Source organism: Delphinapterus leucas, chromosome 12 (genome assembly GCF_059928025.1).
Source record: "Delphinapterus leucas isolate spDelLeu-1000000601 "Yukka" chromosome 12, BTC_Dleu_Yukka2, whole genome shotgun sequence".
Classification (NCBI taxonomy): domain Eukaryota; kingdom Metazoa; phylum Chordata; class Mammalia; order Artiodactyla; family Monodontidae; genus Delphinapterus; species Delphinapterus leucas.
The window spans coordinates 53,119,608-53,143,138 of NC_143140.1; the positions used below are offsets into that span (position 1 = coordinate 53,119,608).

Sequence of the window (23,531 nt, forward strand, 5' to 3'; positions counted from 1 at the left end):
AATAGGGCTTCCCTGGTGGCGCATTGGTTGAGAATCCACCTGCCGATGCAGGGGACATGGGTTCGTGCCCCGGTCTAGGAGGATCCCACATGCCGCAGATCGGCTGGGCCCGTGAGCCATGGCCGCTGAGCCTGCGTGTCTGGAGCCTGTGCTCCACAACGGGAGAGGCCACAACAGTGAGAGGCCCGTGTACCACAAAAAAAAAAAAAAAAAAAAAATGCAATAGAAGGTTTGGAAGATAAACTTTAGGAAATCTCCCAGGATGTAAAATATTAATATAAAGAGATGGAAAAGAGAGAAAAGTTAAAAAAAAAAAAAAAGAGAGAGAGAGAGAGAGAGAACTAGTCTAGGAGATCTAACATCCTACTAATAAGAGCCTAGCAGAAAGCAGGGAAAATGGATAGAATAGGATAAGAAATCATCAAAGAAATAATTCAATGTTTTCACCAAATGGAAGATGGATTTCTAGATTGAAGAGTTCATCAGGTGGTCAGCACAGTAGAAGGACACAGAGCCACAGTGAGATGCATCATGGTGCAATTTTGGAACAATGGGGATAAGAAGATCCTAAAGTTTTCCAGAGAGAAATAATAGACCAAGAATCCAAAATCAAATGGCACTGAGCTTCTGAAAAATATCTGGAAGCTACATGATCATGTTTTCACAAACTTTATCCCCTATTCACTCTTTATCATGAAGCTACTAAGGTATGCACTCTTTCAGAAGAGGGAGGACACCGAGAAAGGAAAGTCATAGGATCAAGGAAACAAAGGATCCCATAGAAGATAGAGGAGAAGAGAATCTCTAAGAGGATAGTGAGAGGAGAAGACAAGAATGACGGTAAAATTAACCCCTTATAATAAGATTAGCCCTATCTGGGTTAGTCAAGGGTTAGAAAGGAAGAAAGTTAAACACAATGAAATTATGCATTCTTAATATTTTACTGGAAAATCACTGTGACATCTTTCAAATAGCATGTGGTGTTTATAAAACGTTGTCCACAGATTCTTTGAAACTCCTTCCTTCAAGAGTTAGAGATGAATTCCCTTACTTGATTGTGAACTGGACTTAGTGACTCATTTCTAATGAATGGGAAAAAAGTGGAAGTGATGATATCAAGTGTCTTCAGAACCTAGGTCATAAAAGATGTTGCAGCCTCTTTTCTCTCTCTCTCCTGGATTTCTCTCTCTGGTGGAATTCAGTTGCTGGTTTGTGAGGGTGATAGAGCAGCCTCAGGAGAAGCCCATGTGGTGAGAAATTGAAATTTCCTACCAATAGCCATGTGAATGGCCTGTCTTGAAATCAAATCCTCCAGCTCTAGTCAAGCCTTCAGATGGCTACAGACTCTGCTGACATCCTGATGGCAGCCTTGAGAGAAACCCTGAACCAGAATGACCCAGCTAAGCTGCTCCTGAATTCTTGACCCCCAGAGACTGTGAGATAATTATTGTTGTTAGATCATTAATTATTTTAAAATTATGGGGTGGTTTGTTACACAGCAAAGGGTAACTAATTCACTGCCTTTTGAAGTAACTTATGTCTCTAAGGTCCATTCTCCCACCTGTTGTTTTATGACATTATATCTCATTTGTTCTTAGCTGAGTGTCACAGGTTGACACTCTTGCTGACCATGAGGCAATTTTTGGAGAGAGTTTTACACTGTGCTTGTGTGTAAAATAACTGTGGTTTTGATGGGTTAAGGAACCTGGATTTGTAAATGCCCAACTACTGGCTGGTAATCACCACTTCTTCATTCCTGAATTGCAGCTCTCAGCATCATCAAAATCTTATTTTAAATTTTGAGTACGTTTTTGTCTCACTGCAGTAGGTAAGCAACAAGACAACATCAAAAGGCTTGAGAGAGACTATCTCTAAGAAGATAAATTGGTAGAGAACTTAATGTGTTTGAAAATATTAAGAGGAGATTTATGCACGTGGGGGAAGAATTTAAGGATTACTGATAAGAATAGGGAAAGCTAAGAAAATGTAAAGACTCTTCTATTATTAACTCTAGGGAAAAGTTGTAGAGGAAAGGAAACCTACTCTTAGTGTGCTGCATGGTCCAGTGGTCAATAGTGTTTACACAGTCTTGGTAATGTAACCACCGAATATTGATCTAACCCCGATTACGCCCTAGTAGGAGGGATGGCAGTCAGGAAGTTTGCCTATGTGTGTGGTTAGGATGGAGACTGTGTGTGAGAAAGCCTTACATTTCTTGTGTGGAAATAAAAAAATAATATCTCAGACTGAAAAAATAAAGAGCTATATAAGCATTTTATGCATAAACGTGAAGTAAATGACAGAAGAATCGGTCACAAGAGTAGAGAGGAGATGCTGAGGTGAAGCAGGAAATGGTAAAAGGTAAAAGTGATGGAGGTCAGGGAGGAGAGGCAGGCAGATGATTCACACTCTCATCTGATGCTTTAGATTGTTTGCACGAATACATTTTTTAAAGTAAATTTTAAAAGAAAAGAGAAATAAGATAATTACTAAAATAATCACTAAAATGTATGGCAAGAGTCTGTAAATGTCACCAATGTTACTAATAGGTGCTTTACGTCTTTTGCAATGTCAAATCCTTTTCCAGGGGCCCCTCAGATATGGTCCTTACAGGTACAGAGAGGAATATTTGCATGATATTAACTTTCACTTAAGATCTTCCAGTGTTTTCTGAACTGATGAAAAATAATCCTATGACTGGAGCTATAATAATCTGCTCTTTGAGAAGAATATTTTTGTGTTTTGAGATGAAACAAAATTTCTAGTGACAACTTTAATCAGTTCTGGTGACTATTTTGTTGACTACTGATTTAAAGTATGAAAAACAATATTCCAGTTATTGAATAGATTTTCTTCATTTTAGCCTTTCCTTCTCTTTGCAATGTCACTCCAAAAACTTTTGAAATGGGAGACAGATTGATTTAATTAATATTTATTAAGCATTCATTACATGATCATAGTCTAGCAGGGGATGGGCAGCCCTGGAATCAAATAAGTAAAATGCAGTGGGATTTGTGCAAAGATTAATGTGTGTACATGTCAGAGAAATAGTAGAGAGATAATTTCTCTGAGAGTTGCCTCAGGTATTTATGGAAGGGGGCAAGATATAAATTGACTAAGGAGTTGGAGAGAGGTGATAAGGGAAGGTTTTAGAGAACATGAGACCTGTAGAGGTTTTCTGTGTAAGGGTTGTACTATCCAGGGGAAATGTCTACCTTGAGAAAAGTGCCAACCATGGAGCCTGCATATATCAGAATTTGGGGAAGAAAGAGGGACTGGAGGAGAATGAAGGAGACTTAGGATTAATAGCCAGCTAAAATAGAGGAGAAGAGTCAGGATAGAGAAATTTTAAGACAAATATTTTAACATAGAATTGTCCAGTTTCAAAGCTGGCACTCTGTCTTTGTTTGGGCTGCTATAACAAAATTCCATAGACTTGGTGGCTTAAACAACAAAACACATTTATCCCTCACAGTTCTGGAGGCTGGGAAGTTCAGTATCAAGGTGCCAGCAGATTCAGTTCCTGGTTTGCAGATGGCTGCCCTGTTGTATCCTCAGAAGGCCAGGAGAGAGGGATCTTATGTCTCTCTTCGTGTAAGAGAATTAATCCCATCATGAGGGCCTCACTCTCAATATCTAATCTAACCTTAATTGCCTCCCAAAGGTCCTACCTCCAAATATTATCACATTGGGGTTAGGGCTTCAACATATGACATTTTGGGGGAGACAAACATTCAGTCCATAAAACACTCTTTATGCTACATCACATTTTCTTAAAATTTGCCAGTGAAAGGATGAAGGAGGCATCAATTGTCTGTTAACTAAGCAGTGTCGAGATCCTGACACGCAGGCCCAGCGGCCATGGCCCACAGGCCCAGCTGCTCCGCGGCACGCGGGATCCTCCTGGACTGGGGCACGAACCTGTGTCCCCTGCATCGGCAGGCAGACTCTCAACCACTGCACCACCAGGGAAGCCCTCGAGAATGTTTTTTTTAGGATGGTGGAGACTTGAGCATACTTTTAGGCTTATGAGAAAGAGCCAAGTGAAAGGTGAAGGTGGATAAGTGACTAAGAAAGGTTCCTGAGGATGTAGTGGGAGCTAGAGCGTGCCTGCGTCTCTGTAAGCAAACCCATAGATTAGTAATTATTTAATTTGCTCTGGGGTCTTCCTCCTGACACCGTTATCAACCTTTCAGGTCTCAGTAACTTTATTAATTTTTTTAAAAGCAGGATATTTTAGATAATCCCCAAGACCATGTTTGGTACTAAACTTTTATCTTTGTAGCTTTTTCTATAAAATCCACCATCCCAGAGATGGAAAAAACTCTCTGAGTTATTGTATGGTCTATCTTCCTGCTGCCAAGCCAGATTTGCTGCAAATATTTTTACCTCTAAAAGGTAGCTACCAGGCATATCATCGTGTTCAAGTACATTTAACTTTCAGTTATAGAGTATCACAGATCTTTGCCCAGTCCGTGCATAGAAACTATTGGACCCGGAGAAGTTGAATTCTTGGCAAAGAATTGTCCCCAGAGCTGTGTAAACTCAAGCAACTAGTTTTGGCCTCCTTTCCCCCCCAGTTCATTCATTTTGATTTGACATCCTTATGAAGGACTCCACCCGGTGGCTGTTTAGAAAAGTTTAAAGAGGCAATTTCCCACCTCTCAAGGGGGTTGAAAAGCACATTGTTTAGACCTGGAGAGCTTCCAAACTGTCTGAAATGTCTTAGGTAGTCACAGGGCAGACACAGGTTATAGTTTTTAGGGACCGCTGACATTCAGGAGGGGAATTTGTTTCTTTCTGTTAGTTTTTTTTTTGTTTTTGTTTTTTTTGCGGTACGTGGGCCTCTCACTGTTGTGGCCTCTCCCGTTGCGGAGCACAGGCTCTGGACGCACAGGCCCAACGACCATGGCTCACGGGCCCAGCCGCTCCGTGGCACGCGGGATCCTCCCGGACCAGGTCACGAACCCGCATCCCCTGCATCGGCAGGCGGACTCTCAACCACTGTGCCACCAGGGAAGCCCCTTTCTGTTAGTTTTTAAGTGTCTCTGCAGCAGTAAAAATTATGTCCATGGACACTTTTTACTTTTCGGCTCCAGCTTTTGTGCTGCTTTTCCTGTTTTTTTTTTGTTTTTTTTTTTAGTAGTGGCATTTGTCAGCTTTTTGCAGGATTCTGTGTGAACCCTTGAAAAATCTTTCCCAAAGAGGAACAGTGCCATTTCTTTTACATCTTTGGGAAAATCACCTTACAAGGCTTTGTAGTCCAGTTAGGTGGCTTTCTATGGCTTTCCTTAGTGGTCAGTTTTCTGTGTACACCATCAGCAGTTTCAGAATGCAGGAGTCCCTGGGGCAACTTTGTAGCCACAAATCTAGTGCCCGCTGCAGGGAAGAGCTCCTTAAAAGAGCTGAATGTCCCAATCTCCTTCCGAGACACAGGGAATCCCGCTTTTGATCCAGGCGGAGTCTCAGGTCAGAGCATGCAGTGAGGCTGTTATCCCATTTGTGTTGGTGCGAGGGTGGAGAATGGTTCATTAGAGCACAGCGGAAGTAAAGGTGATCTGTATTTTCTCCCCAGGCATGTGTACAGTTATTCAAGCTGAAGGTTGGAGTATTTTCTACTTCCGGGTGTGCTTGCTGAGAGGATGGGTGGTGACCTGCCCCAGGAGGTGTCCTCATCCAGCCTCCACCCCCACTCCATCTCCACAAAGCCCATGAATCTTGCTTCACAGTGAAGATTGAGGCCAGTGGTCACGAGCTCTAAGCTCTTCCCCTAACACCTCCAATCCCATTCCTATTTATGCCCATTCTCACCGCCATCACTTTTTCTCAGGGGAAGGGGTGGTCTTTCTGCTGTTCAGAGTCAAACTTTTCTCTTATGATCTGGATCTTGTCCCCTTCTACCTTCTGACAACCTTGCCTTGTCAATCATTCTCTCTCTCTTATATTTTTCTATGCCTGCATTCTTAAAAAATAAAAATAAAAGAGCAAACAGCCCAACTTTATACCAGTATCCTACTTCTCTTTCCATTTACAGTCAAGTTCCAAGAATCATTTATACTAGTATCTCACCTGCCACTGACCCTTCAATCCATTGCAATGAGGCTGCTGTCTCCATCTTGCCCTGTTGATCTGAGGCAAAGACCTCCTCATCAAGTCCAATGTCCCTTTTCTGGACTAACTTTCTTGACTGTCCTGTGGCATCTAACACCTCTGACCACTCTACTCTCCTTGAAACTCTCTTGGCCTCAGTGTCACCAGTTTCTCCCATCTCCATCTCTGGCTAGAAGTCCAGCCTCCCTCGTGCTCTTCTTCTCTTGCTGCCTCTTGAACGGTGGTATTTCTCAAGATTCTATCTTCGCTCCTTGTATTTTCGGAAGTCCATGCTCTCCCTGGACGCTGCCATCCTCGTCCTCTGCTTTTACTATTATTCACATACTGACGACTCCAAAGTCCATCTTCAGTTCAGACCTCTCTCCTGAGCTCCTCATGTTGTTTGGATGTTTCAAAGGCACCTCAAACTCAAAATATTCAAAGCTTATTAGCTTCTTTCCTAAGCTGCCTCCTCTTCCTGCATCCCTCACCCAGCCTCCCAAGCTAGACACTCGGGAGACATTGCCAACTCCCTGGACTTCCGGTCCCACGAATAATACACTTAAGGCAGGCAAATTTAGGCCCTTTGTAGTTTCATATCCAACTCCTTTTCTCTCCCCGTTACCAACTTAATGCCTCACAGATTATTATGAAAATCAAGTGACATACCACACAATTAACGTGCCTAGCACCTGATAAAAATCTTAATTGAATCCAAAACCAAGAAAGCAGCATTTCCAGATGCTTCTATTGTTTGGCAAATACGGACCACTGGGAATTAGCACTTCCTCTTCTAAGTCATTAAAATCTATGTGGTTCACATGCTACAAGGAAATAGCAAGTCACTAAGTACAGTCTGCTGGCTTAAAAGATTCAGGCCACTTGGGAGGCTCCAGAAATCAGAAGGATTCCGAGTTGGAAATCCTCAAGTGATTCCGGATGTGACTTTAGTTTCCAGTAGAAATAGTTGAAGGAAGAACCTGAAAGGTATGAATTTTTTGTGTTTTTTGTTTTTTTTAAGAGCTACCACTGATTGAAAATGTCTTTTTTCTATGAAATCTACTTTTTCTGGAACCTGTGCTCTGTGGATGCACACCATAATGCTCGTTCTATTCTCTCTCTCCTGTAACCTTTTCCTCTCTGTGAGGAAAAGAGCTATTGTCAATGCAAATTTTATTTCATTGAGCATTCAACCATGTGAAAAATGTAATAATAAGCAGTTTATTCTCTTTGGTATTCTCCAATATGTTGCAAATTATCTGACCTATCACATAGTTATCATGCAATGAACCTTGTTGCATTACTGTAACAGAAACCCAACTCTACTACTTATGGAATATAGTAAATGTATTGCCTCATGTAACAGGCAGGTTTTTCTTCTCTTCAGTCCATTCAGCCTTGTCCCCCTCCCTATGTCAGCCGCAATGACTGTGGTCTGGGGAATGCCATGTCACGATTGGCTTAGATCTGACTGGCAAGATTTTAAACTGGGAAAGAGCCACTGTACCTAGGTAATAGCAATGAAGCTGGGCGTATGGATGACTTCCTCTGAAGTAGATGGGTTGCGTTGCCTAATAAAATGCTGGGCACCTGAACAGAAACATGTCATTCTATTAGGATGGGGAAACATACAGGCAGCCAACAAATGTCCATTACATGAAGAATAATTAAAATAAAGGAACTGAAACAGAGAATAAAAAAGGAAGTAAAGGAGTTGCAGGGAGACTTCTTTGGAAGAAAGAGAAGTGTATGTAGTGGAAACAGAGCTCCTAGAAGAAAAAATGGAAGACAAAAGAAACTGAAGGAAGAAAAGCAAAGAAAGATTTAATTGGGAAAAACAGAGTCTGAGTTTAAGGGAGAACAAGGAATTATCCTAGGACATTTATTTCTTAACTGTTTTTAGTGAAGGATTTCCAATGGTTGATGCATTTTGTTTGTCTTCTGTCAATGAAACACTTGAAAAATAAAATTTTGCCAATGATTGTTGTGGCTATGGCTTGTTTTCAATTTTAGGGTAACTATTACTGATTGAATAAGAATGGTTTCCTTTGCAGATCATTAGAGGTGTACATTATACTGGCTGCATCCCTTTTCTGTCAGCTGATTATTTGCCATAGCCACTGTAGGTTGACCATTGGTCATTTCCAGTTAAAGTTCTGGAAGGTTTACCAGAATGAGGAAGTGCAGCAACTGGACAGATTTATTTTTAAGGAATAGGCAACCAAGCCATGTAAAGAAAACTTGGCTCATTTTTTTAAAAGGGAGTCTTTTGTTGTCCCAAGTTTCTAGGACTGGGAGGGTGCCCTAGTCAGGGACTCCTTCAGTGTTACTGAGAAGAAATGAATTAGCCTCCATAGCTGGTGGATGAAGCTGTGAACTCTCACAACCACTCAGAGTCTACAGTCCCAACTCCAGAGACTCTTAACAATGAATAACATTATATCTTTCAGCATTTGCTGTGTTACTCAACATTTAGCAGGTCTTGGTTAAAGGGACCTCTTTGGTTACAAAAGTTTTAATGTTATATTTGCACTTCAAGTGTCTGGTTTTCCCAATTTCTGCTTTGGTCCTTCATAAACAAGGAGAAGAGGGAATTTTCCACTTATTCATAATAGTCCATTCCAACTGCTAAAGAGATCCAGGCTTCCAATAACTAATGGATGAAACTGAGAGATTTGAGAAGACAATAATTAAATGTGCAGGCTGCTGAGGGAAGTATGTCTGATTCCTGGCATCTTTAAACAGTGAACAGGCAACCAAGGCCGGTCTCCTCAGAAAACAGCTCGAGGAACCATCTGGTGATGTCATTTGAATAGCACGAAACTATCCCTCTGTCCCAAACCTTTCTTCCCTTTGGCTGTGCCAAGATGACAGAAATCTCAGCATTGATTAAGGTTTGGGGTTCAGAGTGAAGGCTTTTATGAAATAAAAATAGTATATAACTCTGTAGTTACACTGTGCAATTTCCACAAGTTCTTTGTGTAAAGACTCAACTTTACACAAAGGCAATGAAAATACACTTGGAGCCCAGGGGGTGGTGTGCAACCTTTCTTTACTATGAAGAATTTTTGTTTTTATGAATCCTCATTCAGTTTGTGAAGAGATAGAATTTCATGCATCTCTGATGTTCTCTTTCTCTTTACCTTTTATCTTTTCTATTCATCTCCTCTTTCCCTCTCCATGAACCTGGATCCTCCCCACTTATTCTTTGTGTCCAAGGTCAAGGAGATCCAATAGATCTTTGACTGGGAATTCTAGACCTGTGTACATATTACAGTAGTTGCAGCCACATATGGCTATTGCACACTTACAATGTGACTAGTGTGACTGAGGAAATGAATTTTTATTTTAGTTTAATTTTAATTAATTTAGATTAAAAAACTGAAGCTACTAAACAGCACTAAACACAGTTTGATTGTTTTGGTAGGACTGCATTTTACTGTAAACTTTGAAAACTTAGCATTGAATTGAGATGTGCTAAAAGTGTAAAATACACACTAGAGTTCAAAGATTTAGTATAAAAAAGAATGTAAAATGTCTATAATCATTTTTATATTAGCTAAAAGTTGAAATAATATTTTGGATAATTAGTCTAAATAAAATATGTTGTTAAAATTTATGTTACCTGTTTCTTTTTACTTTTTTAATGTGGTTATTAGAAAATTTATATATGTGTCTCTCATAATTCTAATGAACAGCACTTTCTAGATTCTTGCATTCTTCAAGATGGAACAATTCAAGATTGAATACAAACGAGCCATTCTCTTGGTTATATAGATCATCTTTCATAGCATAAATTCAATGCCAAGAGACTTGCCTCCCTCTCCAGGGTGAGGAAAACAAAAAAGTATGGAGAACAAACCCCATCTTGAAGCAATCACCAGTTCCAACACTCAGCACCACGGAGAGTATCAGATTAGCTGCCTTCGGGGGGTGGGTAATAAAAGGACCGGGAGAAGCAAATTTTGATGGCTGGGTTGGGAAAGAAAGGAGATGAAGGTGTAGACAAGTAGGAGAATATTCCAAGTCATGGAACATTTTCAAGACAGCTTGTTGAGTGCTGACTTCAGAGGGAGACCCTTAGACATGAATATCTTGGGTTTCTGGAGGGGTGAGTGTACTATAGAGGAGAAAGAGGAAACTGAGCAGAAGATGGAAACATCCCAAAATAAGTTTTGGGGTGGATTGTCGACAAACATCCTTGAAGGCATCTGTTTAAAATCCATGGCTTACGATATCACTTCTGATATCAGATAACATTCTTCTTCAAGATTCTACTCCTGGTCTTCTGTGGCATTGGTTTGAAAGTCCTTCCACTGATGCTGCAGCTGCCCCAGTGACCTTATTTTGTCCTTAGTACCTACCTCAATGTCCTTTTGAAGAGATAGCTGAATAGGTGGGAAACAATTTCCCCATAGCCTTCTAAAGTCCAAAAATGTAGAATTTCAGTGGTGGTTGTTTATGTCATTTAAACTCACTGATATAATTTTAGATTTTTTTTTTTTTTTTTTGGCGGTACGCGGGCCTCTCACTGTTGCAGCCTCTCCCGTTGCAGAGCACAGGCTCCGGACGCCCAGGCTCAGTGGCCATGGCTTACGGGCCCAGCCGCTCCGCAGCATGTGGGATCTTCCCGGACCGGGGCATGAACTCGTGTCCCCTGCATCGGCAGGTGGACTCTCAACCACTGCGCCACCAGGGAACCCCATTTTAGATATTTACTACATCCAATCCTCTCATTTTACAGATAAGTGAGAGAGAGACAGAGACAGAGACTGACAGAGAGACAGAGATGGAGAGAGGCTGAGAGATGATGTGCCTTGCCCAGGATTAGCCACTAGTCAGGATCAGCTGAAGCCACTAGAAACAGAACTGGGACTGTATCTTCAGGATCCTGAGACCTAGTTGAGGTCTACCACTACCTTATTACTTACACCAGTTTTAACTGATGGTGCCACCCTAATTGGTACTTTTACTTATAATTTGAGTTCTCTGCAGAGCCTAGTAGATTCTGGACTGCTATATGCTTATGGTCTGGTAAAGATTATGATTTATTTAATCCAGTAGATTTTGAATTTTAAAAATGTTCTGGTCACAAACAAAATATACTTTGTACGATTTTTAGGGGATAAAAATGATACTGAAGTTTCTAACTGAATAAGCTTTGGGATAAGAAATTATTCTCAAAGAACATTCTTTACCTTTCATTTTATTTCCTGGCCTGACCATCAATAATATTTCCTGAGAAAAGGAAGGAATTTGGTTATTACCAGCTACCTAAAAATTAAGTGAAGTAAAATTAAATGCTATTTTAAAATATTTCAGAATTAGCATTCAAATAAATAGCTTGCCTTGATGATTACAAGTCAAGAGTAGCTTCAGGAGGCCGAAACTATAAGCCAAGCCTATATACAAGAAAATTCATATCTACAGCTTCTCAAAAATATGGAAAATTGTTACAAATGGTACTGTTCCTATAGAGAATGCAATATACAGTATCTAGAAACTGTCTTTATATAGTGACATTGATATTGTATAATTTCATCCATTTTTCCAGTAAGAAGGGATAAATACACCAACTGTGTAAGTCGTATACATTTTTTTCATTACCATAAGAAAATGAAAAAAAACAGACTCTCTTAGGATGGATTATGTAACATGTAGAATTCATGTTTACTATTTTACAAGGAGTTATTTGTGTATGAAATCTTGCGGACTAGAGATTGAAAATGTGTGATTTACAAGCAAAGAAAAAAACAGCTTTAAATCTTAGTGCCCTGCATTTCAAATTTCTGGCTGATTTATAAGTCTTTTAAATCCCATGCTATTAAACAATTCAAAACTTCTATGGCTCTATATGTGTAGCTAATATTAACTGCTCAACCAGCCAGCCTGTGGCATTTTGCATGCTATTCTTCATTTTTTCCATCTGTATTTTTCCTTACCCAGCTTTTTCAGAAATGTTATTCCTATTTCTGTCACACTGTCGCCTTTTAGTCTGTTTTGCAAGAATGTAACATCAGCAGCTAAATGAACCTAGGAAAGACAAAAAGAAAAAACAAAACAAAACAGGCCTGAGTCATTCAGGTTTTAAAAAAAAAAACCCTAATTTTTTCTGTCTTTATTTTCAGTTTGATTTACCCTGTAAAGAGCTGACTTTCTTTACAAAATGATAAAAAAAGAGCTTTTTCTGTGGATAAAGGGCCCTTTACTGTGCGTCCTCCATTGATGATCTGGCTGTGGTCAGCTCTGTGTGTGAGTCTGCAAAGAGAGGGGTGGTCCAGGACAGGCTCAACCTGCTTGATTCTGGGGCAAGCCCAGGATGTGGGCCCCTTTTTGTTCACAGTGTGGGTCTAAACTAAGGCTCCATCTCAGGAAGAACACAAATTCCCAACTCAAAGATAGCCTTGACTCAATGTGCCTTGCCAAGCAGAACTTCCAAGGATAAATGGCTTCTTAAAATGATTTTTCTCCAATTGACTTGCTATAAATCACTCTGTCATTAGCTCAATAACATAATCACTTGTCCTAACAACACTTAGCAATTACTTATGGCTTTGAGAGCTGTGAAAAAACACCAACTAAATAAATTATAAGTATAAAATTAAAAATTGAAATTATAGACATGAATATTTGATACCCAGGCCTTCTTTTCCACAATAAAGCATTTCTCATTTCCCAGACACTGAAGTAAACCCTAGGGCTTGCTTCTCTATTCATTAAAATATACTCACATTGGGCTTCTCTGGTGGCGCTGTGGTTGAGAGTCCGCCTGCCGGTACACGGGACACGGGTTCATGCCCTGGTCTGGGAGGATCCCACGTGCTGCGGAGCGGCTGGGCCCGTGAGCCGTGGCCACTAAGCCTGCGCGTCCAGAGCCTGTGCCCCGCAACGGGAGAGGTCACAACAATGAGAGGCCGGTGTACTGCAAAAAAAAAAAAAAAAAAAAAAAAAAAGAAATATATATATATATATATATATATATATATATATACTCACATAAGAGCAGCATATTGCTGACCTACCCTCAATAGAGTACCTGTTCAGCTATTTTAAGTCATTGGGATAGATAAGATATAAGCAAAAGTACCTAGTAAAAAATACCTAGTAGTTAAATTATGACAAAGATAAAAACGATCTTATGGGGAAAAAATGAGAGTGAATTTAGCTTCCATATTTCAAAGTGCACTGTACATATGAACTACCATATGACCCAGCAATCCCACTATTGGGCATATACACTGAGAAAACCATAATTCAAAAAGAGTCATGTACCACAATGTTCATTGCAGCTCTATTTACAATAGCCAGGACATGGAAGCAACCTAAGTGTCCATCGAAAGACGAATGGATAAAGAAGATGTGACACATATATAAAATGGAATATTACTCAGCCATAAAAAGAAATGAAATTTGAGTTATTTGTAGTGAGGTGATGGACCTAGAGTCTGTCATACAGAGTGAAGTAAGTCAGAAAGAGAAAAACAAATACAGTATGCTAACATATATATATGGAATCTAAAAAAAAAAAAAAACTTCCAAAGAACCTAGGGGCTGGACAAGAATAGAGACGCAGACGTAGAGAATGGACTTGAGGACGTGGGGAGGGGGAAGGGTAAGCTGGGACAAAGTGAGAGAGTGGCATGGACATATATACACTACCAAATGTAAAATAGATAGCTAGTGGGAAGCCTCCGCATAGCACAGGGAGATCAGCTCCGTGCTTTGGGACCACCTAGAGGGGTGAGATAGGGAGGGTATGAGGGAGATGCAAGAGGGAGGGGATATGGGGATATATGTGTATGTATAGCTGATTATACAGCAGCAACTAACAACAATGTAAAGCAATTATACTCCAATAAAATTGTTTTTAAAAATACCTAGTAAAAGCAAATAATAAGTGAAAAAGCCTGGGTCTAGTAGGCAGTTAATTAATATTTATTGAGTCTTATCTGACTCACTCCCCTCTCTCACTAAGAATTCCCTGGTCAACCAGCCTGCATTTGTTAAACCATAGACTTTGGTGTACCAACTTATCTGCTCCTGCAGTGTGCAAAAACCATGCTTTTGTGATGCTCACCATCCAATAGAAGGATGTACAGTGCACTTTGAAATATGGAAGCTAAATTCACTCTCATTTTTTCCCCATAAGATCTTTTTTGTCTTTGTCATACTTTAACTGAAAATCAGTTAAAATAACAAAAAGACTACATTGAAATTATTTGGATATTTGGGACCATATGAAGTCTGATACATATTTGTCATTCAGCACATATAATCAACTGTTACCCATGAAAGCTGGAGACTTCTTTATCCTATTTCAGACCTGATTTTTTTCCCCAGTCTACATGTGAATCACACTGAACTAATTCAACTTCCTTGTCCCTTGAACAAAATATTATTTTTGTGCCTTGGGGCAAGGTCCTCCTTTTACCTGGAATATTATTTTCCTCTTACCCCAAGACCTTCACCTAACTGCTTTTTATCTTTCAGATGTCAGCTCAGAGTTTCCGTAGGAAAGCTTCCCTGCCCACCTCCCACCCCACTCCACCCCACCCCATCCCAGGTCCTCCCGTGGCCCTAAGTCATTTGACTTCTCTACTGGACAGAAGATTCTTGAAGGGCAATAACTGTGTTTTGTTCATCTGTGTATGCTCCGTGCCTCTTAACAGATGCTGATCACTGTCCTGGTTAAATCAATGAACAATTCAGGTGTGGAAGCCAGCCTCCAAGATGGCCCACAATGACCCCGCCTCCTATCATTCAGGTAGTCCCCTCCAACGTTGTCCCAGAGCTGACAGCACCTGCTGTGATTAGATCTACAAAGAGACGTATGTGACAAAGAACTTCCTGAAGCCTCTAACCGACTGCGAGAAAGGCACTGAAGCCACGTGAGTGAGCTTGGAAGTAGATTCCCAGCCTTAGTCAAGCCTTCAGAGACTGCAGCCCTGACCAACCGCTTGATTGCATGTGCATTAAGCTGTGAAAGGCTTTGAATCACAGCCACCTAGCAAAGCTGCTACCAGATTCCTGATCCTCAGAAACTGTGTGAGATAATAAATATTTGTTGTTTTAAGAGGCTGCATTTGGGAGTAGTTACACTGCACTAGATAATGAATATACCTGGCAAAGTAGAGTCTGTGACTTACCATTTCCAGGGCACCTCTGATAATCCCACAGAGTAAACTGCAGTAGCACAGAGAAGATCGCCCAGCAGGGAGCTCTTCCACAAACTCCACCAGAGGATTCTTGTCTGGAATCAGGGAAAATTCATTTCTGCTTGAATTGTTACAGGTCACACTTGGTGTAATTCCCAAGTACATCTTGAAAGCAACCTAGTAAACAGGAAAAAATTTACAAAACTTGGTCTAGAACAAAGAACTGTTAGTAAGGCACCCAAATACCCTTTTCCAGGCACAATGGTTAAGCTCGTGGCGTGTGTAGTCAGAAAGCCTGGGTTCACACTCAGCTTTGAAATTTACTGACCCTCTGACTTGGACAACCCTTCAACCCTTTTATTTTCATGGAGTATCCTAAAGGACAAGTTTTCTATGGAAATAATATGGTTTATGAAACTTAGAGTTAAGGCATCCTTTTTGAAAAAATCTTTTTCAAAAGTGAATATCCTTTAGGAGGGTAAGAAATTAAAATATTACCAATCATCAGTGTACTAGCATAATGTTTGTCACATGTGCCTAGTAAAGGATAAGATTCTGAATTAGAAGGGACCCAAGACACACCTGCCACAACAGGAAGGCGACAGAGCAGAGGGCAGAGGGTGCCATGGCAAGATTAAACCCAAGGGTGTGTTTTGGGAAGTGGAGGGAGCCGTAACACCAAGGATGACAAGCCTCTGAGAAGGAACAAGGGTTAGTGGTGGGAGGCACATAAGTGAGTCATAACACAGCTTCTCAAAAAAGTCTGCTGTTTTAAAGAGCTGAAAGAATTCTACAATGTTGAGATAGAGGAAGTCTTGGAGACTGTTTCTTGCATACCTCCAGTTTCTCAAATGAGTAAACTGGGGCTCAGAGAAGTAAAATGACATGGCTAAGTTTACATTGTAACTTAGTTCCCTGGCTTCTAGTCCAAGGGACTTCCTTATCACAAAATATACAGGCCTGGAATCTGAAGTTCATTAATGGAAATTTGTCAGCTTGACTGTTGTCTTTCAAGTGCCTTAATTAATTTAATTTTAAAATTAAAAGCAGTGTAGGACAGATATGGGGACAATTTCCTTAAATTATTTATAATTAGAAGTACTAAAAGTTTCACCATTCATTCATTCATTCAATAGTACTCATTGAGCACTGCCTGTCTAGCACAGTGCCTGGCACACTGTGGAGTGGAGTGTGGAGTTCGGTAACTATTTGAAAAACGAATTATTGAGTAAGCATCCATTCTGTGTTTGACATCGTATTTATGCCCAGAATACAAAATGTAATAAGATGTAGTTCCTGTTTTATAAGAGCTCACAGTTAAAGAGGAGCTATAGATATTAAAAAAATAACTGCAATACTATAAGCTCTGCAAGTACAATGTTATATATTTGGTAGCAACCCTTGAAATATTCACAGAATAAGAAGCTTCTACCCTGTTTATGAATATTGAGTGAAAGTTTGCCAGGTGGACAAGGTCAGGTGTGTGTGTGTTGTGGCGGGGGGAATATTCCAGATAGAAGGAACATGTCAAGGGCATGAAATACCATGATGAGGTTCAGAGGAAGTTGGCATCTATCAATTTGTGGGCAACAGGGAGCCCCAAAGGTGTGAGTAGGCTAGGGAGGAACTGGTTTTCTGTTTTAGAGGGATCTCCTTTATGTCAGCATAGAGGATGGATTTAGGGTTGAGAATGGGGGTGGTCATGAGGTCAAAGGCAGAGATACCAATCAAGAGGTTACTATGAAAGTCTAGGAAAGAAATGATTAGGACCCTTCTCACTTTGTCTTTCATTCAAAACTCAAACTCTCCCTGAACTTTTCCATATAAATTTCAAATAGCCCAACTCCTAAAATTTGGCTTAAGTCACTAGTCAGTTAAAGAGGATGTAAAATGAATCTTCCAGATCTTAAGTCAAAGTGCAAAAGTCTTAAGCAGCAAGAGAAAAATACCATCATGAAACGCTAGGCTAGGAGGCTTGATTCAATGGCTCTCAATCAATTGGCTGAAACCCTATTTCCGCTAATGTTGATCCTCTGGTTGGAAAATTCCTAGACTATTACTATCTGCAGAGTCGCAATTTCTTTCTGATTCTCAATCCGAGCCACGTGGAAATAACACAAAAATGGAGGCTGTTCACTTTGAATTTACTCTCATTCTCAGTGTTTTGGCTCTAGTTTCATGGCCTAATATCCACCAGTAGGAGGCATTATCTGAACACTGTTGGGAAATATTCATTCCTAGGGAATGACATTGTTTCCTTATCTCTGGATTCAGTCTGAGAAGGACTGTTGCTTCTAACGAAGAAAGAGCTCCACCCTCGGCCACTGCCACAGCTGCTCTGCCAATAAATAAGAGCAAAGCGTTTTCCCTTTGTGTATCTCCAACATGGATGCCTTTCAGGGGATTTTAAGATTCATCCTCCACCGGAAAACTGTTATTGGCTACAGCTTTTTGGCTCTGCTGACTGTGGGAGGTGAGCGTCTCTTTTCACTCGTGGCTTTTAAGTGTCCCTGCAGCACTGAGAATGTGGTGTACGGATTGGTTTTCCTTTTTGCTCCTGCCGGGGTGTTACTGATCCTGGGATTCTTTCTGAACAACAGGTCATGGAGACTCTTCACAGGCTGCTGTGTGAATCCCAGGAAAATCTTCCCCAGGGGCCACAGCTGCCGCTTCTTCTATGTCCTCGGTCAGATCACTCTGAGTTCATTGGTGGCTCCAGTAATGTGGCTTTCTGTGGCTTTGCTCAATGGGACGTTTTATGAATGTGCCATGAGTGGGACCAAAAGTTCAAGACTCCTGGGGCTGATTTGCAAGGGCAAGCCCAAAGAGTGCTGGGACGAACTTCACAAAGTACCTTGCAGCAAAATCAGCATGACCCATACAGACAACGAAGAACTGAAACTGTCCCTGCAAGCCCAGTCTCAGGTAAGAAAGGACAAACGTGACTTTTTTCTCTTTTTCCCCAGAGTGAGCTTGAAGTATTCTCTCAGTACTCTGTTGAGCCAGGGCTGAGTCTGAATCCTCCTAAAACATTTTGAAACTAAATGGAAATTGGAACATGGGGCAGCATTAAGACAATCTGAGGAAAAGCTTTTCAGTGGTTGCTTGGCTAGTAAAATTGCTGATTGGATTGTCTTTTCCATTTCTGAAAAGAAATCTCCTCTGAGTTATACATATGTAAATACTTACGTATTTTAAGACAATCTCTCTGGGTTGATTTTGTAAATAATGCATGACACTAACTCATAATAGAGTGCTAATGGCAGAGTAATTAGAAGTTACTGCCTCCTATTAATTATTTTCAAACTGGTTTCTCAGAAAAACACACATATCTATTAAAATATAGCTGAACGAAATGAGATAATACTTTCCAAAGCCGCACATAATATAATTAGTGTAGAGATTCCCTTGCATGATTTCTGGCAACTGCTACCTCTATGTATAAATATTGTCAAGATGGAGGAGAACTTCCTGTATAAAGTGGGGGTTGGCAGTCTCTAAATAGCCTTCAGTGAAACGGGACCATATTCTCCAGGGAGGTTTCGTCCTGTGCTCTGTGCTCTACAGCTAAAAAAGTTCTTACATTATTTTAGAAGCTCAAGATTTGGGGCACTGTTTTATTTAACAGCAGGAAATTGTAGCTTTACCTAATTGACACAAGGAAGTAGCTTGTCATCCTTCCAGGTACGTGAGCATAAATCCAGATGTGAGCCTGGCCCTGGCCTCAGGAAAAGACTGAATTCCTACTTGTGAGGAGCAGGAATGACATTCCCCAAATCAAAATAAGCAATAAGAGTAGATAAATAGATCCACAGTTTGTCAGGAATGCTATTTGTTTAAGAATAAATGTGCTGAAAATAGTGTAATTTTACTTTTTTTCAGCATAGACTCACCTTTTCAACAACACATCAAGGAAAAATCTTTTTCTAAAATCATACTTTCCAAAACTGGTTGGCGATATAGTCATACTCTCTTCATAAACTGCTAAGCCTAAAAATGCTCCCCAAACAAAATCTTTTGTTTCATGCATAAAGCGCATCTTAGATAAAAACATGCCAGGATCCCTTCTTTGGTTGAAGGAGGGTATTAATTACCAGTGTTACGATACAATGAGTGATGTATGATTTGTATCCTCGGGCACCAGGCTCCATTCAGGTAGATCCAAACACTTGTCACTGTGTGAACTTTTCCTCTCTAAACAGAGGCATAAGGAAATCATGCACGTCTTCCCATAGCTTAGCCTGGGCACGCTGACCTGTTTACTTTTCAGAGGAATGAGAAGGGCCTGGGGCTGATTCCTAGAAGAGGCATAAGAGATGTGGACAAAGGGAGCTGTGTCACAGCAGGTGCTGACTACAGTGCTTCCCACAGGCAGGAGCGACAGAGTCCAGACCAACAGCTGGGTGTGCGGCTGGGGGTAAAAGGTGCCGCGTCCATGGGTGGAGCAGAGAAATGAATCCAGCTGGGTGGCTTGCTATTCCTCAGGATGGTAGGGTAGAGCAGTGGCAAGAACTCCGTCTTGGAGTTCGCTCTCCTTGGGTTTGAATACTGATTCTACCACTTACCAGCTATGTGGCCCAGAGCTACTGGTTTGACCCCTCAGGGTCCCAGTTTCCTCATAGTTTCCTCCTACCTTGGAGGGGTGCTGGAAGGTATAGTAGATGATGGACGTAAATGGATATAAAGCTGCTGGCACGGAGTAAGTGTTCTAAACTGACGAGAAAAACGCCAGGGTTTCAGGGAGAAGACTCGTGCAGAACGGGACACTCTTGAGGGCTGGGGTGGGAGCATCCACCATGTCTAGGTAGACCCTGGGTACCATGAATTAGGGAAGAACAGAGGGCTCAGTGCTCAGAGCTCAGCGCTCAGGTGAGAGCGAGTCGAAGGTAAGGTCATGCAATGGGGGGAAGGGGAGTCTGAAGCTGATCAAACAGTTGATGACACAGCAGCGTTGGTTCAGATACTGAGGTGAGATGGCCTACTGGCCTACAGGAGAACCTGTGTGGAAAAAGAAAGGTAGAGGTTAAAGAAAAGAGGAAGATCCGAGGGAGCTAAGCACAAGTGACTAAAGTAAATGTGAGGACTTTTCACACAATGGAAGCTGTGCTTCATTTGTTAAATCACATCAGAAAGATATCCTGTGTTCAGTAATGCTTTTACATAGACATGGATACATTTGAAAAGTAGCAGCACATGACAATGGCTGATACTTACTGAGTCACGTGTATGTCTACATCATCTCATTTTAATGCCCCAAATTACCCTCTGAGGTAGGTAAGCCCCACTTTACAACTGAGAAACCTGAGGCATGGAGAATAGCCACAGAAAGGAGAAAGTTGAGATTTAAACCCAACTAGTGGCAACCCAGAATTAACATTCATGTGGGGTCTGAGACCCTGTACAATGACCTCCATAGTCTGGAGTTGGAGTTTGGGAAACACTTGTTTAAAGCATTGGAGCATATTTGTGGTTCTGTTACGGTCTGAATGGGTTTATTTGCAGATTGTTTCTGTGTTCAGATAGGCCCATCTGCTGAGAAATACTAAGGGCCATTTAACTAAAATGTCAAGAGAAACTTTGAAAGAGCTTTGTTAGCTGTCCACATATGAACTTAATTCCAATTGTGAAAAATATAATTAGAACAACAAAAAGTTTAGAAGATAAGTTGAGCTGCTTAGACTTCTGCTTTTAAAGTTCAGAAAAACCCCCCAGCAGAACCATTTCGTATTCAGAGAGGAATCTGTGTTTTCCAATTACCCAAATTCAGAACCAGCAAATCCTGAAGGTTTGCAATGACTCTATTTTTTTTTTCTTGGCTTTTATGCAGGCTTCCAATTCTTATAGCTTCAGTTTCCTTATTGTGTTACGTTTGTCTCACTTTATCCTGCTTTCTGGGTCTTTCTTTGCATACCAGCAATGGTGGGTAGGATGGAGAATAGAGGTTAGGTAAACCCTAACTTTATTTGACTGTAAAAAAAACCTGTCGTTAGTAATTAAGATGAAGGATTTCAACCGAGGTCTGGTATTAAATTAGCCATACACTTCCCAATAACACTACCCCGGCTCCCGGAGAAGTGGCTTTACTTTGGAGGTCCTCAATATTTCTTTCTAAGATTCTAGGCTGGTTCCTGATTTGTTCAGCAGCTTTCTTCTCTCTGCTCACCGCTTGTTATGCTCGCTGCCGATCAAAAGTTAGCTACCCTCAGCTGAGTTTTTGGAAGACGTATGCACAAACGGAGAAGGAGTACTTGGAAAATACGCTCCTGGACTATGCCAAAAAGCTGAGTGAGAGGAACCTGAAATGCTTCTTTGAAAACAAGAGGCCAGAGGTCTTCTCCATGCCTACCTTTGCGGCCTGGGAGTCTGCTTCAGAGCTGCATTCTTTCCACCCAAACCAGCAACGTTACAGCGTCGTCCACAGGGTGGTGGGAGGTGGTCTGGAACTTCGCCCTGAGGGTGATGAGACTACAGTGCTGCTTGTGGATGCTTCTCAAAATGTGCAGCTCACCGACCATCACTGACTCGTGGTGTCTAGACATCTTCCTACTGCGTCAACAGCTACCCGAGCATCTCTGCGTTTTCTCACATTTAGTGTTTCTTTACAAGACAATAACGCAAAGGCAAGCAGCTTTGCAGCTCCCAGCTGCAGACAGTGTCACGTGCTCAAACTGATGCTGAGTGACTGGCCAAGGATGGTGACAGAGGTGCTGTCGCGTTTGTCGGGGGTTGGGCTCAGGGGCTTCAAGTTCTAAGATTTTATGATTGACAGTGAGATTCATGCAAGAAGGTCTGCCACTCTGTGTAAATATGGTCATGGCATCCGGGGGTAGCGGTGGTGACTTGTGAGTGAGTGTGGTACTCTTAACAGACTTCTGTACAGTGGGATCTGCAGTGTAGTTGGTAGAAATCCTCGCTCAGTAAACCTATCCTACTGCCTTTCAAGGATGTGTGAAATTCTATCATTTGAAATTCATTTCCTTGGAATCTGAAGACACCGGTTCTCCGAATAACACATTAAAAGAATATGATGCCTAAAATTCAGAGCTTTTCACATGTTTCCACTATGCACTGAAAGTAGACCCCTAAGGTCAGGGCTGTATTATGACTTTTGTGGGCTCTAGGTACTTTTGCCTTCATGAAACCATTTCTACATTAAAAAATACACATACACACAAGCACAAATATACATATATATATTTATGACTATTGATATAGACATATATTAATATTACATGTTAAAACTTTTTTTCAACCTTGAAGTTCATTTATTTCCTGTGACTTTATAAGAAGCTAAAAACACTTTTGTGGGCACTTACAGAATGCAAATTTTGCATTCTATTATGTAATATATCCACATTAGTTTAACTATACAGATATATTAATTCCCTCTAAATCTCTGAGTGGGATTGATATTTAAGGGAGAGGCACCATGTTCTATGCTGTGGCTCACATCTTATACCACAGAGAGTCCTTGCCTCCCAGTTGGAGAATCCTGGGGATGAACTCCTTATTACCATGGAACATTATCCCAAATTGGGGAAAGGATCCTATAGGTATAAGACCTGAAACAACATATCCTTGGGAACTTGGAGGTGCAGAGTCAGGTTGTGTGTGTGTGTGTGTGTGTGTGTGTGTGTGTGTGTGTGTGTGTGTAGGTGGGAGAGTGGGAGGTGGGGGCTGTGATGTTGCAATATTTGAAATACTGTTTGGGTTTTAAACATGGTATGTGATAAATGTTTAACAACTGGCTCTCAAAGAAAAAAAAACCAACCCTGATTTGAAGTGTTTGCCAATTTCTATGATGTAATTTCAAGTTACCACGGTGATGTCACTGAAAGCAGAGTTAGGAAGAGATGCTAACTATGGGCTCTATGAGCCGGAACTTTCTAAGAAGTTTTTTATAGCTAGTTTTTTTTTTTTTTTTGCATTTACTTTGATTCTAGCCAGACCATCTCCCGTGCAACTTTGGTGCATCTGAGTTTCACTGTAATAAAACCTAACCATGGGAAATTAAACTTGGCTCAGTGGCTCCAATTGAGAGATGGAGTCTCTTTCTCTTCTTGATTCTGACCTTAATGAACCAATAGAATGTAGCAGAAGTGAATCCAGATTGCAGAGTTGTTGCAGCTTATGCCTTGGTCTCTGGCAATGCTCAGCTTGGTAAAAGCCAGCCACCATGTAAGAAGTCCAATTACCCTGAGAGCACCAAGCTCTGAAGAAAGCCAAGCTAGCCAAATGGAGAGAGAGAGAGAGAGAGGGAGAGAGAGAGAGAGATTAAAAAGAGTT

General features: G+C 41.0%; 2 protein-coding genes across 2 annotated transcripts; one reads left to right on the top strand and one right to left on the bottom strand.

Annotated features, from left to right (window-relative positions):
- Positions 1-11,716: 11,716 nt before the first annotated feature.
- Positions 11,717-15,872, bottom strand: TRAPPC3L (trafficking protein particle complex subunit 3L). The gene is made up of 3 exons (XM_022562641.3): positions 15,828-15,872; positions 15,237-15,422; positions 11,717-12,123 (listed from the first exon to the last, which is right to left on the bottom strand). The coding sequence occupies exons 1-3, from the start codon at positions 15,870-15,872 to the stop codon at positions 12,004-12,006; spliced, it is 351 nt and encodes a 116-aa protein (XP_022418349.2). The 3' UTR covers positions 11,717-12,003.
- Positions 14,709-22,842, top strand: CALHM5 (calcium homeostasis modulator family member 5). The gene is made up of 2 exons (XM_022554926.2): positions 14,709-18,170; positions 21,359-22,842. The coding sequence occupies exons 1-2, from the start codon at positions 17,631-17,633 to the stop codon at positions 21,764-21,766; spliced, it is 948 nt and encodes a 315-aa protein (XP_022410634.2). The 5' UTR covers positions 14,709-17,630; the 3' UTR covers positions 21,767-22,842.
- The last annotated feature ends 689 nt before the right edge of the window (positions 22,843-23,531 follow it).

Bases quoted from the DNA above. Each gene is read 5' to 3' on its own strand.
- TRAPPC3L (XM_022562641.3), bottom strand. From the start codon at position 15,872: ATGGCACCCTCTGCCCTCTGCTCTGTCGCCTTCCTGTTGTGGCAG. The intron at 15,423-15,827 runs GTGTGTCTTGGG...CCTGTTTACTAG, and splicing joins TCGCCTTCCTGTTGTGGCAG to GTTGCTTTCAAGATGTACTT. The intron at 12,124-15,236 runs GTAAGTCACAGA...TGTCTTTCCTAG, and splicing joins TCAGAGGTGCCCTGGAAATG to GTTCATTTAGCTGCTGATGT.
- CALHM5 (XM_022554926.2), top strand. From the start codon at position 17,631: ATGGATGCCTTTCAGGGGATTTTAAGATTCATCCTCCACCGGAAAACT. The intron at 18,171-21,358 runs GTAAGAAAGGAC...TTTCTTTCTAAG, and splicing joins CCCTGCAAGCCCAGTCTCAG to ATTCTAGGCTGGTTCCTGAT.